Source organism: Symphodus melops (genome assembly GCF_947650265.1).
Source record: "Symphodus melops genome assembly, chromosome: 18".
In the NCBI taxonomy this organism is placed as follows: domain Eukaryota; kingdom Metazoa; phylum Chordata; class Actinopteri; order Labriformes; family Labridae; genus Symphodus; species Symphodus melops.
Genome location: NC_136708.1, coordinates 3,384,789 through 3,398,449, shown reverse-complemented (window position 1 = coordinate 3,398,449; position 13,661 = coordinate 3,384,789). Strand labels below are relative to the sequence as shown.

General features: G+C 43.8%; 1 protein-coding gene across 4 annotated transcripts in view; it reads left to right on the top strand.

The window, feature by feature from the left end:
- LOC306839700 (retinoic acid receptor beta-like) overlaps positions 1-10,284 on the top strand; it is a 163,630-nt gene extending 153,346 nt beyond the window's left edge. For all 4 annotated transcript variants that reach the window (XM_079368538.1, XM_079368537.1, XM_079368536.1 and 1 more), the window contains 3 exons: positions 1,737-1,941; positions 5,456-5,614; positions 7,551-10,284. In XM_079368538.1, the coding sequence (XP_079224664.1) occupies positions 1,737-1,941; positions 5,456-5,614; positions 7,551-7,891 (705 nt within the window). In that variant the 3' untranslated portion in view covers positions 7,892-10,284. The remainder of the gene's footprint in view (positions 1-1,736; positions 1,942-5,455; positions 5,615-7,550) is intronic.
- The last annotated feature ends 3,377 nt before the right edge of the window (positions 10,285-13,661 follow it).

Here is a 13,661-nt window from a genome sequence, read left to right as displayed (position 1 = left end):
AGACAATTGAAAATTGAGAGAGGAGTTGGCACAGGGTACAAGATGATGTGCATGTGGCTGAGGGAATACAAATTAATGATTAATGCATGAAGATGCATATTTATATGAGGTGTAAAATGTAAAATAGCTTCATCATATCAACCTGGTTAAAATGAATGCTGATGTAAATGAGGATCAGTGTGCTCTGCATGCAGTGTCTGTGTGTCAGTGCAGAGATAATGCATGGGCTGTGCAGTTTGTGTTGACTCAGTTGTACTTGTCAGATGTGACAGAGCAGTGAAGTGAACTCCCAGAGACTCAGAGGTGAGAAGTTGAAGGCCGGCGATGTGATGACTTTCTGGCTCTCGCTCAGCCATCAACATCCGCTCACCAGCTCAATTCTGTGGTGAAGGGCGTACATATTGTGCACAAGGGCCGGGTGAGGGAGTGTCAGAGCGAAAGATCAAACACTATGTGTGTGTGTGTGTGTGTGTGTGTGTGTGTGTGTGTGTGTGTGTGTGTGTGTGTGTGTGTGTGTGTGTGTGTGTGTGTGTGTGTGTGTGTGAGAGAGTGAGCGCAGGCCTGGCCAGCCGGTGCTAGTCACCGCCAGTAGCCATGTTTTATTCTGTTTCATGTTGCAGACACGCCTGCCACTCACTGTCAGAGCCAGCCCACTCAAATAGCTTCAAAGAGCTTCACATCAGCATCAGTGGCTTCATTAGGTGTACACACACACACACACACACACACACACACACACACAGTGCAGCAGGGTACACAGAGGTTATTCTCTATGAGTGAATGGAAGGTCATTGTTATTTTGCTCATGTTGGTTTTGATTGCTCTTTATGGAAACTTGTCAGACTTGGTTGAGGTTTGGGACACACAGTCTCACACTGGAGTCTGACTTCTCAGATTAGCAGTCACTCATATGCTGCTGTATTCTGGGGAATAAAAAGAAGGCAAGAACAACGTAGAAATGCCAGATAATGCACCGACACTAGTTTTGCCTTTATGTCAGATTTATGTGCAGCTGAATAAATTCCCAATTTCGTCGCAATCACTGAAGCTTCAGAGCGGAAAAGAACATACTGGTGGACTGAAAAACATAATGAAGCATTCGCCTAACGTATATAGAGATCACAGTGGTCGCCTGCATGCAGTCATGAGTCGTGTGCCATATAAACGTCACCGCTCGCTCACGGGGAATTTTCCTGAATACTTCCTGTTGCTTTCTAACTCCAGCTCCCCCTGAAGTTTTCAGGAGTTTTGTGAGCATTAAAGAACCATAAAAGAGCGAGTCAAGGGGTGCCTGGTAGCCTAGCGCTAATGTTGCACGCCCATGTATAAAGGCAAAAAAAAAAAGTCTTTAAAAAAAAAAAAGCAACTTAAAACAAAAATAAAAAGGAATTTGTCCTCCGGCTTGTGTCAGAAGTTCAGAACCTTTTTCACTTTTACAGTAATTATATTCTTGAATGAACCATCAATTCATGCCAGTTTGCAGTTATTTGAAGGTCTGTGGCTTAAAAAAACAGCCTATATTTGTTCAGGGCTACACATTCATACAAACCGTCTTCAGAGAAGGCATGTACGGCTGTGAAAGGCGTTCACACTCCTGCAGCTTTCCAAGCTTCAGATTGCTACTGCTTGTCAGATTTGCACAAAACAAAACAGGAACTTAAAGCTCAGATCAATTCTCTGAATGTCACAAAGTTTTCTGTCCACTCATTCCTGCTGACTTCTGGTTCCTTCCACAGATCCTGCGCATCTGTACCAGATACACCCCGGACCAGGACACCATGACCTTCTCCGACGGGCTCACCCTCAACCGAACGCAGATGCACAACGCTGGCTTCGGCCCGCTCACCGACTTGGTGTTCACATTTGCCAACCAGCTGCTGCCCATAGAGATGGACGACACGGAGACAGGCCTCCTCAGCGCCATCTGTCTCATCTCTGGAGGTGGGCGAGCCGGGGCATTTAGTGAAGGGAGGGTTGGAGACAGCAGGGCAGAAGGGATATGAACTCAGATGGAAAGAAAAGGACATAGATATTAAGAAGCATGTGCGAGGCGTGCCTGATCATACTGCTGCAGTTCAAACTTTAAATTCAACTTTTTACTGAATAAATAATTAAAAACATAATAAATCTCAAAAAGATTCAATGAGCAGAAGAGGAGATCAGCACCAACAGATCCCGTAACTCGTTTTTAAAGCAGTGTGCACGAGAGGTTCTGTAGGCTGTAATTTAGATGGATGTTGGAGTCCAACGCTGTGGCATTTAAAGCTTTCATACCAATGAAGTTCTCACTGGACATTTTCACAGTATAGAATAAAGAGCACAAAACAGTCACAAGTAGTTTTATAATGTGCACTCCCTCTCTCTCACTCACTCGTTCACTCCCTCTCTCTCTCTCTCTCGCTCACTCACTCGTTCACTCACTCTCTCACTCACTCACTCACTCACTCGTTCACTCACTTTCTTTCTCTCTCTCTCTCTCTCTCTCTCTCTCGCTTACTCATTCACTCACTCTCTCACTCACTCACTCGTTCACTCTCTTGCTCACTCACTTACTCGTTCACACTCTCTCTCTCTCTCACTCACTCACTCACTCACTCTCACTCTCTCGCTCGCTCACTCACTTGTTCACTCTCTCTCTCACTCTCACTAACTCTCTCGCTCACTCTCTCGCTCACTCTCACTCACTCACTCACTCTCTCACTCACTCTCTCGCTCACTCACTCACTTGTTCACTCTCACTCTCTCTCGCTCACTCACTCACTCTCACTCTCTCGCTCACTCACTCGTTCACTCACTCTCTCACTTGATTGTTCATTCTCTCACTCACTCTCTCTCACTCTCTCTCTTTGGTCACCTCGGTCCATCGGCACGTCTGATTATAATGTATGTAAAGGGAGATTCTGTATATTTTCAGCTCTAAAGTGTGAGAGCACCTGCAGATGTTGCAGATGTTTGGAGTTTATCTCAGCATATGTGCACCATGTATTGTTAGTCTTAACAAAAGCACTTTCCTTGGAGTTGCTGTAGAGGATGTCCTTGAAGATTTACAGGCTGGTTCAACTTCAGGTCTTACCTTAGCTTGAATTCCACACTGAAAAAAAAAAAGTACACTTCAAACAGAAAAAATGACAATGACTGAAAAATGAGAGCAGAGGATGTTATGGATGGAAAGACTTTCAAGAGAGTCTGGTGCCTTGGTGTGGCAGCAGAGCGAAGAAGAAGCTGCAGCCACTTTTGCAAAGTTTGAATTTATCCTTGCAGGTGCGAGCACTGCTGGCGCGCCTGCAGCACATACAGAGGAGGAACTTGCAACATTTGACTTGAGTGGCCGTCATCACTGGTTTGGATTCCACGTGAAAGATGAGGACAATTTATTTTAGAGCAAATGGCTTCTGCAAATCGTGGGGGGAGAAAGGCTAATGCAGGGTAATATTGTCCTGCAGAGATTGAAATAGTACAGATAAATGCAAAGTTTTAGCATTTTTTTTCAAACATTATGAAAACTATCATGAGGAGACTTTCAGACAACTGCAGCTCGAGCCGATTAGATCTGCGCCTGTCTGCAAAATCGTGCAACACTTGCTCAGTTTGTATATTTGACACATTGAATTAAAAGGATTTTGCAGCATGATTGCATCATATATTTATCTTAAACGCAGATGTAGAGATATAAACTGATATGAAAGATAATCAAGTGGAATGAAGGAACGAATGCGCTCCACATTAAGCTCCACTGCTCTCTCTTCTACATCTTCAGTCCGTATTGATTCTTCCTGTTAAAAATCGAGCGGAGCTGCAGCTCAGTTTGGCAGGAAAGTAAGCCAGGCTCCACAGGAGTCTGAAACCAGGTCAAACACAGGTTGATATCAGTGAGGCAGCACAATCCTGACTGACAAACGTGTGTGTGTGTGTGTGTGTGTGTGTCGGGGGGGATGACAAGGTGTGTCACAGCAGCATCAGTTTTTCAACCTCCCTGTGGAAAAAAAATCTCGCTCTGCTTGTTTTGCACCAGAATACACAATCTCTTATGTCAGGATACACATGCACAGGCACACACACACACACACACACACACACACACATACAGACAGTCACATACTGTACTGTAGATCCAGCCCTCCTGCACCTCAGCAGGCTTTTTATTCTCCAGTATATAGTCCAGTTCTGAAGCCTCTGAGCCTCAGCACATATTACCGGCTCTTGCATAATCCAGGGACAGTGTGAGACGCTCCTGATTGAATCTGTACGCGCACACCTCCACCTGCAGATTCCAGCGCTCACACTGCCACCTAATGGACGAGTCAGGAAGTGTGGGTGTGTGTTTAAGGTCAGAGCCACCTCTTCTGTGTTTCATCTTCATGTTTCTTTATTTCCTGTTTGAAGGACTTAAAAAAAGGACTTCCTTACCTACACGAGGAAGTTGATATCTTTCATGTGTTAAGACATGAAAAATGAAAAATGATGAAAAAACCTGTAGTTTGAAGTTTTTTAATCCTGTAGTCTTGCAGTTTCATTACTTATTTGTGAATATACTTTTCAGTTATTTTGTCCTCTCCTTGTCAAAAACAATTTTCACCACAACATCGGACACTGAAAGAAGCAGTAAATCTTCTCTCTAGAGAAGAAGAATTGTCTTTTAAGATAAATCAAATCATGTCAAACCCAACTCAACCCCTCCTGGGTCACTCCTTTTGAGATCGCACAGTAAGTGGAGACTGAAGGCGGCTTGGTGGCTTGGACTGGATCTGATTTGATGTGGGGTAAATGTAGAGGGGTCTGACTCTGTGTTACTCCAGCCAAAAAGAGGAAGGAATTGATACTTAAAACACAATGTTACAGTGTGTTGGTGTTGTCAGGCAGAACATGTGTTCCTTAAGAAACTTGAATTAATTGAAGTTTTGACCCACAAATCAAAACCAGAAGTGGGTGACCTGACGTGTCCCAATTTCAGGATCCTTTATTTGCTTTTCTGATAACCTATTCTCAATATCTGATCCTATCAGAGAGCTGAAATCCCGTCAGATCACAAGTGATGATGTGCAGCTCCTTAATATAGCGCCTAATGTACTTTGTGCTGAAGGGAGGTTCAGAGGACAGGTGCTGTGTTACTCCTCAGTGTGCAGAAACCTGGGCTCTGCGTGGCTGCAGAACTTTGAATGAGACATCAGCCGATACGTCAGAGGAGTTCAGTTGTTGCTTTGAGACTTTAAAATCCTCCGTTATCAGCGCTCAAACGAAAGGATTCAAATTACTTTTCTGCTCAACTTATCTCATTTTCAGAATCTCCCCTTCAGTAAATGAGTTGACATAATGAGATAAACTCTGCTTCATGTTGCGTTACATGCTCGTCTGCCTGCAGCTCGTCTCAATCAGATAAAGCCGCAGAAATAAATTTGTCACAGTCGAACCACAAGTTTGACTGGATTTGTGTGTGTGTGTGTGTGTGTGCGTGCAGACCGTCAGGACCTGGAGGAGCCCTCGAAGGTGGACCAGCTCCAGGAGCCCCTGTTGGAGGCTCTGAAGATCTACGTGAGGAAGCGTCGGCCCAGCAAACCTCACATGTTCCCCAAAACCCTGATGAAGATCACAGACCTGCGCAGCATCAGCGCTAAAGGTATGTGACATCACTTAATATTGCACAACACGCAGTCCCGTAAGGTAAGAATAACCCTACTGTACTTCTGCAATGTTGACACAATGAGGAAGAAATGCACTTCCACATCCCTGCACATTTGGCAAATCTCTGTTGTGCACAGTTCAAGACATTTCCAGTCACAGCCTCGTTTGTCCACCCACTTTTACAGTAACTGGGCTCTTTAGGTCCACATTACTCATTTGTACAAAAATGTTTGGTGTTGCTCCAGCAGATCGAAGCGGCTGTAGCGGCTTAATGTGCCTCATTATAGTAGATCAACTTGTGTTTGAATGGCCAGACTAAAAGTGTCCATCAATATAACATAAAGGGTCCATTCAGAGGTCGACCTGCGTGTTGTTAGCTGGCGAGGAAAAAGACTCAAATAAATATTGATTGCTCAATATGGCAGATTGAAGAAAAAACAAAAGCTCCAGCGTTGTAGAGCCTTTGTCCCATCACGTGCTGTTTGTGCTCACAGCTTGGAAAATGACAGCTCCAATAAATAAAACGTGTGTTTAAAAACATAACATGTGGTCATTGTTGCTTTAAATCAGGATGGACTGTGTGTTTGCTAACCTCCACGGGCCCTCCCCCGTGTGATTGGCCCCAGAAAGCTTTCCCCTCTATCCCCCCTTATGGGCGGGATCTGTGGAGACCTAAATACAAAGTACAGTACTCCTTCTTTTCAAATAAACTCCAGCTTTGGTCGCTTAAACCGCATCACGATGGCGTTTTATTTTGAAGGCAGTGGTTGTGTTTCCCCTGCAGCCAATCGTGGAGCATGAAACAAACATGTAGATGGTGTTTAGTTCCCAGCAGAACTCCTCCGTTACAGCGAGCACGTAACCTCACATTAACTGGCTGCCTGATGCGGATTTGAACTCTCTAACTTTTAATGCACATTCTGGACCGGCTCATCGTGCTGAGCCTTTAACTCTGTATGAGCCTGCGTACACTCTGCAGACCCCCCCGCCCCCTGACTTTAGGATGACCTGCCTGAAGATGTTACTGTAGACGACCCTGGACTTGATCCCCTCTGTGTCTGTCTGTATATCCTGTGTCTTTTACACTCTCCTTTTTGTCCGGTTACGTAGGTTTATCCTGCTGCTTTAGCAGCTTATCTTCTTACTGATAAGTTTTCTGTTTGTGCTGCTCTTATTTGTCTCATAATCCTCTGTGTGTGTGTGTGTGTGTGTGTGTGTGTGTGTGTGTGTGTTTAAGAAACACTTATTCTGTGTATCACTCTTTGGTTTTATTCTGGTTTTATTTTCTCCTTTTCATTTGGCGTCTTTTAAAAGCAGCTTAACTTTGCCTTTGAAATTCACTTTATAAGTTCAATTATTGATGTTTAATTTAGAGGTTCCTCCGAGCATGAAAAACCAGCCAATCAGCCGGCCTTAATTTACCTTTAAACATTTCAAACGAGAAACAAATACAGACTCTGTGTTCAGTAAATTTAATTGTATGAAAGTTTTGACCTTTTACTTTGGCTCATCTTCATGATCAGTAGATGGAGCTTGCTTTGTTGTCATGGCGATGGGTCAATAATGCAATAAGAATAGAGACAAGGAGGCTATAGGAGATTCTGTTGAGTTGCATCCTGCATTTTGGGAAACTGTTTGTGATCCAGGAGTGAGATCCTTGGTGGGGTCTAAATGACTAACAGGTTAGATGTCTGGTTTTTGTCACTGACAGGCTCCTGTTGTTGTTTTTAAGGGTTTGAAAACATTACAGAAATCCTCAGAGGTGGACCTGATGTCGAGGTGTAAAACTACATTCATGAGACAAGAAACACTTTTTCCATAACTCTTCTAAAAGTAGCCACACTGCAGTGACAAACCTTTTGACTTTTTTTTTTTTAATTAAAACCAAACTTTGATCCGCCACATTAATCGCCCTCATCTCTGTGTTGCAGGAGCCGAGCGGGTCATTTCTTTGAAGATGGAGATCCCTGGTTCCATGCCCCCACTCATCCAGGAGATGCTGGAAAACTCAGAGGGGCAAGACGGTCAGAGCAGCAGCAGCAGCAGCAGCAGCAGCAGCGGCGGCGGCAGCAGCAGTAGTGACGGCAGCAGTGGTAGCAGCAGCAGCAGCAGCAGCAGCCGTGGCAGGAGCAGCGGCAGCACTTCGGCGGAGGCGGCAGCCAGTCCCAGCAGTAAGGACAGCACCACCGAGGACGTCCCTGCTGCTGAGTCACCAGAGTCCACAGACGACACAGAGGGGGCTACAGCCACGCCACCCAGCGATGAGCCCTAGGAGGGACCCACGGGTGACTCCAAAACTCTCTCTGACATTCCTTTGCACAAAAAAGAGAAAAAAGGAACTGCCGGGCACGGCTCCGAACCTCCTATAATCCCTTGACTTTTCTCCTTTGCTTGGTATTACGTTATCTTTACATCCTCTTCCTAGTTTTCTCCCCAAATATTTCCTCCTTGAAAAGAAAATGTTGACACGGAGGCGTCAAAGGATCAGTTCTTTGTGTATAATTCTGAATTAAGCTCTTATTTGGTGTGGCGTCTCTGGGACCGGGACTGTGACAGAATCCGCCAGAGTTGATACTCCTCAGGTCTCCTGTGTAAATTCTTATCTGCATGACGGGAGTGATACGTGGTTTTACTCCTCTCTCTCTCTCTCTCTCTCTCTCTCTCTCTCGCTCTCTCTCTCTCTCTCTCTCTCTCTCTCTCCCTCCGTCTTCATCTCTTCATCTCTCGTATTGTTGGCATACGTACACTGTACATACCATTGTATGGTTAGATCTCTGTTTCTATGATGAATTTTGTGGTGCTTTTTTCATTGTCTTAAATATTACCTTTGAGGCGATACGTTAAGGTTCAAAGCGGGGACTGAATTGTAAGTCCCTCGAAAAGTTATCTAGAATGTTATTGCATATAGACATTATGGAAGTCTAATATTTTATATTTGTTCCTATATTTAAAACAGTTTCTGTCTTTTATAACACTTCATGAGTGCGTGTACATCCACACCGCCAGAATGCAAAGCGTCTCTCTCCATATCGACAGCCGAGTCTGTTCAACTGTTTCCTCAAAGGAGGGAAGCACAACAGCAGAAGCCTTTGATACACACTCATCAGACCGACCGCGTCTCTTTAACTCGCCGTCTAGTCGAGAGCCGTCGTGCGAGATTAGATTTAGAAGAAGTCAGCCTATGAGATCAACTCATTTAGCGTCTGTATCCCCTCACTCGATCCGTTTACCTCACTGTCTAAACAAATCTGTTCAATTAGGTTGCTGAAAAAGATGCCGGAGATTCTTTTCTGCAGCAGGCTGTGATCACAGAGGACGCCTTTCTCTTACTCTCCACTTTAACCGTGATTCAACTCATACCATGACGCACTTTATTATCGTCCTCTGGGCCGATTACCAGTCTCAAAAGCAGATTCGTTGACCCACATGCTAAGACATCGTGAGTATTGGGCGTCCTCGTGTACAATGTGAAATAAGTTTGGATTCACGATGGTCTACTTGCTATTTATTGAGCCCATTTTCACCGACATGACGTGGTTGTCCTGTAAACGTTTTACTTTGAGCTGAAGTCAAAAGTCTGCAGGGCGCTGATACTACTATGATTTTTTTTAAGCTGATAAATATTCACAACACTAACCAAACTCATTTCATGACGTGCTGTAATACTTATGGCTGAACAGTCAAAGTGTAAGTGTTAAACAGACCGGAAACCTTCAACCTTAAACAGTTAGCCTAGCTTTAGCCTTTCCGCTAAGACCCTAAATCCAGTCCAGGTTTTGTCTTTCCAGTTGGGAATCTTCCCACATTCACAACAAAACATAATGTAACCGTTGTGCTATTGTTCTGTTCTCTCTTTGCTGTGAGAGAGAATCAACTTCCAGCTTAAAGCGACATTAAATGAACATTAACTTTGACCTAATACGACGGTGAGGACAAATTAACTACTCGCAAGGATTATGGCCAAAACTACAAAAAAAAAAAAAAGTTGCTGTTGCTAACACATCTCCCCCTCTTTAAATGCTTGCTGTCTTTACACTGTCGGTCGACTGAGTGTGTATCCACAGCTAACAGCTTGTTCTACCAACTGAACGCACGTTGGCTCCGTTATGGCCTTATAAACGGAGCTCCTCAACCCACTCTCCCTTTTCAGAAGTGTCTTGATTGAACTGGTGAAACATGTTGGCGGTGGGGGTGAGGGCAGTGCAACCCTTAAAACACACTGATGACCGGACTATGTGGGTTCGGGATGATTGTACACTATGTAGAAAGCACACGGTGGAGCGGGATGCACAGATCCCTCTCTGAACGTTCGCCTTGCTCTTCAGACTTGACAGTGTAAGCTACATTTAACGATGCAAAAGGAGATTCCAGATGACTTTTGAACCCCCCTGAGAAGTGCAGTCGAGTGAAGCCTCTCTTTGGACAGCCGATCCAACTGAGCTCTTAATCTCATTGGCAGGGAAACAGGCGGTGTGTTTTACATCAGAGGAGGTGAAATTAAAAGATGATCCTAGAAAGCTGCTTTTCTCCACACAGCTGAGGTCACACATGACACTCAACAATAAGAAATAACCTCCATTTTATCCACTAATAGGACCCAGATCCCTCACTACCCAGCTCTCCCTGCAGGATCAAAATCCAGAAAAAAATGAAAAGGGTACAAAACAGACTGAAGCACTTAAACATACTGAACCCTTGAAAAGTAGCTCTGAAGCTTCTGCAACCAGACGAGGAGGCTGAAAAGTTTAGCTTTAAAGAAATGAAGCACAAAAGGTAAACATCCTTAATAATAATAATAGTATCTGTTGGACTCGGTCAAGAGCACAGGAGACGTCTCAGTCGAACTCAAATGAAGACATTTGTGCCAGCAGGGTTGTATTTGTTTAGTCTGAATAGTAAAAGTACACTTTGATTTCTGGACCTCTTTTGAAGCCTTGGTTTGACATTTTGGTCATGCACTTTACTTTTCATATTTGGACTAGAGGTTGGACACATGCAGTGCTGAGACTCGAAGCTGTTTGGCAAGTCGCTAAAGTTGCAACTTTTCTAACAGCACGAGCCGAGAGCGAGCATCAGCTGCTAAATCAGACTGATTCCATAGTTTCCACTCGGAGCGTCCTAACCCGCACCCCGATTCTGTTTTCCTCTCTGTCGCTCACGTAGACGGACAAGGAAGGTGTTGGCTCGACACGGCGCTGACGCTCGTTTTTCTCAGTCGACAGCGCTTGTTAGCTTGTTTTATAAAGTGAGTTGAGTGTATCTGAACATCCCTACCAAACGAATGAATGAATCTGCACTGTAGTTGGGTGGATGTCTGAGCAGTGAAACAGAGAGAACGACTCGTCAGAGATTGTTAGATCTGATCGTAGAAAATGTCTCTAAAGGCTCCGACTTTAAACAACAGCACACAGAGGAGGAAGTCTGTTAACTGATGTGGATTTTGTTGGCGACACCAGAAGCCCCAGAATAGTTGCAGACAAATCTTCATCAGACGTTTGCTAATGACACAAACTGAAAAACCTGATTTAAAGGTAAAATTCAGTCGGACACCTGATTGTTGGCACAAATGTCTTTCCATACCTGCGGTCCTGGAAGCTCAGAGTTTTTCGGAGGTAATGACTGTATGTGAAAAAGTTCCAGTGATTGAATAAATCGCTCTGCCTCGCGCAGATGATTTAAAAAAAGAAAAAAGAAAAAAAAAGAAAGAAAGTCAGACAAGCCTTCAGGGCAGTGACGGGTTCTGGGTCTCAGCAGCACATAATAACAAAAATCATCTGCATCTCATCCCTGCTCAACAATACATATCATAAGGGAAACCAGAGCTGTTTCAGTTTTTTGTTTGTTTGTTTGTTTTTAACGTGTTTGAATGTGAATAATGTCATGGAGTCTGTCAGAAGAATGATATGCAGTGTTAAGGAATACTTACTTCTATCTCAATGTAACATAAGAAATGCTCTCCCTCGGTTCTCTCTCTGTCCTGCTCTCCTGGTGAGAGATGAAGGGAGGCATCTTGGTGTTTTTTCTTCTTCTTCTTTTTTTTTTTTCTTTTTTAATAGTTGAAGATGGAAAACACTTCACAGCCGAAGAATGTCCACATCCACCCCTGAAGCATTAGGCTCCGCCCTCAGGCGCCTGACCGCAGCAGGGACTGTTATCTGTTCCTTTAGGAAACAGCGTCACAATGCTGAATTACTCTTGTTCGTTTCTGTTGAATGTTGTACCGACGTAACTGTAATACTCTTCTATCTAGCTCACTGCAGAGATGTTATATAAATGGTGTGTGCTTTGCATTCCAATTGGCAGCTCTGTGGAAAAAGACGCTCTGTTATTTGTCCTTGGGAACATCGACACATCCAAGAGGGAAGGGGGGGGGAAATAAAAAGAAAAGGAGGAGGAGCTGGAACTCTGTGGGCTGATCCGAGCTCCACAAATGTTTGATTTCGGACAAACAGAAGCCGACAAGTAGAAGAAATGGACGACCGAGTCACCTCAGCAGATATCGTTGATATGTCCTGTTCCTGTTTCATGTCAAACAACAGAGCTGCCCCTTCCCCCTCCTCAGCCAGGACGCCAATCAGCTGTCGTCAATCAATCAAACCCAATCAATCGACAGCTGTTTGGTCAACAGGTCAACTAATGAACTAGGGTTTGATCGACATGTGACTCTGAAAATGGACATTTGATCAGGTGTAGTTGATGGAGGGAATAATCGATCAGATGCTCCTAAACCGTTGGAAGTGTTCAGTTCGCACAGTTAATCCTTTGACCCGAGGCCCTCAGGTTCTCCTAGACAACAACCAAGCACTAGTCAAAGGTGGACAAATCAATATGTAATATCACTGAATCAATTACCTATAAGAAATGTGGAAATTTTGTCAGAATTGTCAGAAACCTCCCCAAAAGTGAAATGTTTTGGTTTTCTAGCTCACAATTAACTTTGGTATAAAAGCTTAAAATCAGTCTAACTTCTAAAAGTCCCTATACTGTACCTTGATGTACTTAAAGTAAAAGAAAAATGGCGTCAGTTTCCCCCAATATTGTAACTCCAAACTCGACCTACTGTTCTGTGATTGGCTGGCACTTGTTGCCTCGTTTCTTGCCTTCAAGTGAACAAACAAGCTGTTGTCACTTCTCGGTATAATTTGGCTGAAAAAACTCTCCTTAACTTTGGCTGGAGGAAATGCTTGTTTTGCATCCATCCTTTTGTGGCCTAAAGGTCAAATTATTCTGAATGACTTTAAAGATGTTATCAAATGAAAACAAAAGAACAGTAAATCATCGTTTGTGAATAAACTGAGGTGAAAATGAAATCTATATCAGTAGATGTGTAAATATTGGCATCTATTGGAGAAAATGTGTCACATACACGAGTTTACAGTTTAAGTAGGAGGCTGATGTCGATGACTTCCCGCTTGCAGAGTAGCATTATGCTAACAGAAAACGTGAAGCCTAGCAGACAGAAAGGTCACCATGAACCCCGCATGTCGGTCCCACCTTATTTCAAAGGAGCCAGAACACATGACTGTGAACCTCCAAATCAATCATTAGCAGCAGCTCTGTTGTCGTCCGTCCTGAAGGTGTTCTTGGTAAAAAAAAAAATCACAAACTGTCCACAGTCGCCTTTTATTTCCATCCTCTGAAAAACCCCACCACCAATCACATGCAGTGTTGTATAGTCGTGTTAATATGAGACGAGAGGGTGGAACAGGCAAGGTGGTGTGACATGTTTTTTTTCCCCATCAGCCCTTGCCGCCGGCCCGTAAGGTGAATAGGACCTCAGGAGCTGCTTCGAAGATCTGTTTCAGCTCTCCATTTAAATATTGTCTTTGTTTGTACATTAACATATGCTTTTTATGTTCATATACTGTTTAACTTTACCATGAACTGTCCTGGCAAAGTAATAAAATATATTTATTTTAAAACGTGTGCATGTGCATCGATTTAAAACAACCTCACCTGTTCGGCTCCACGGCTGAATCCCGTCTGTTATGTTTCCTATCTGCTCTCAGAAAACTACTGCCTCTGGTTTTATAGTTTGAACC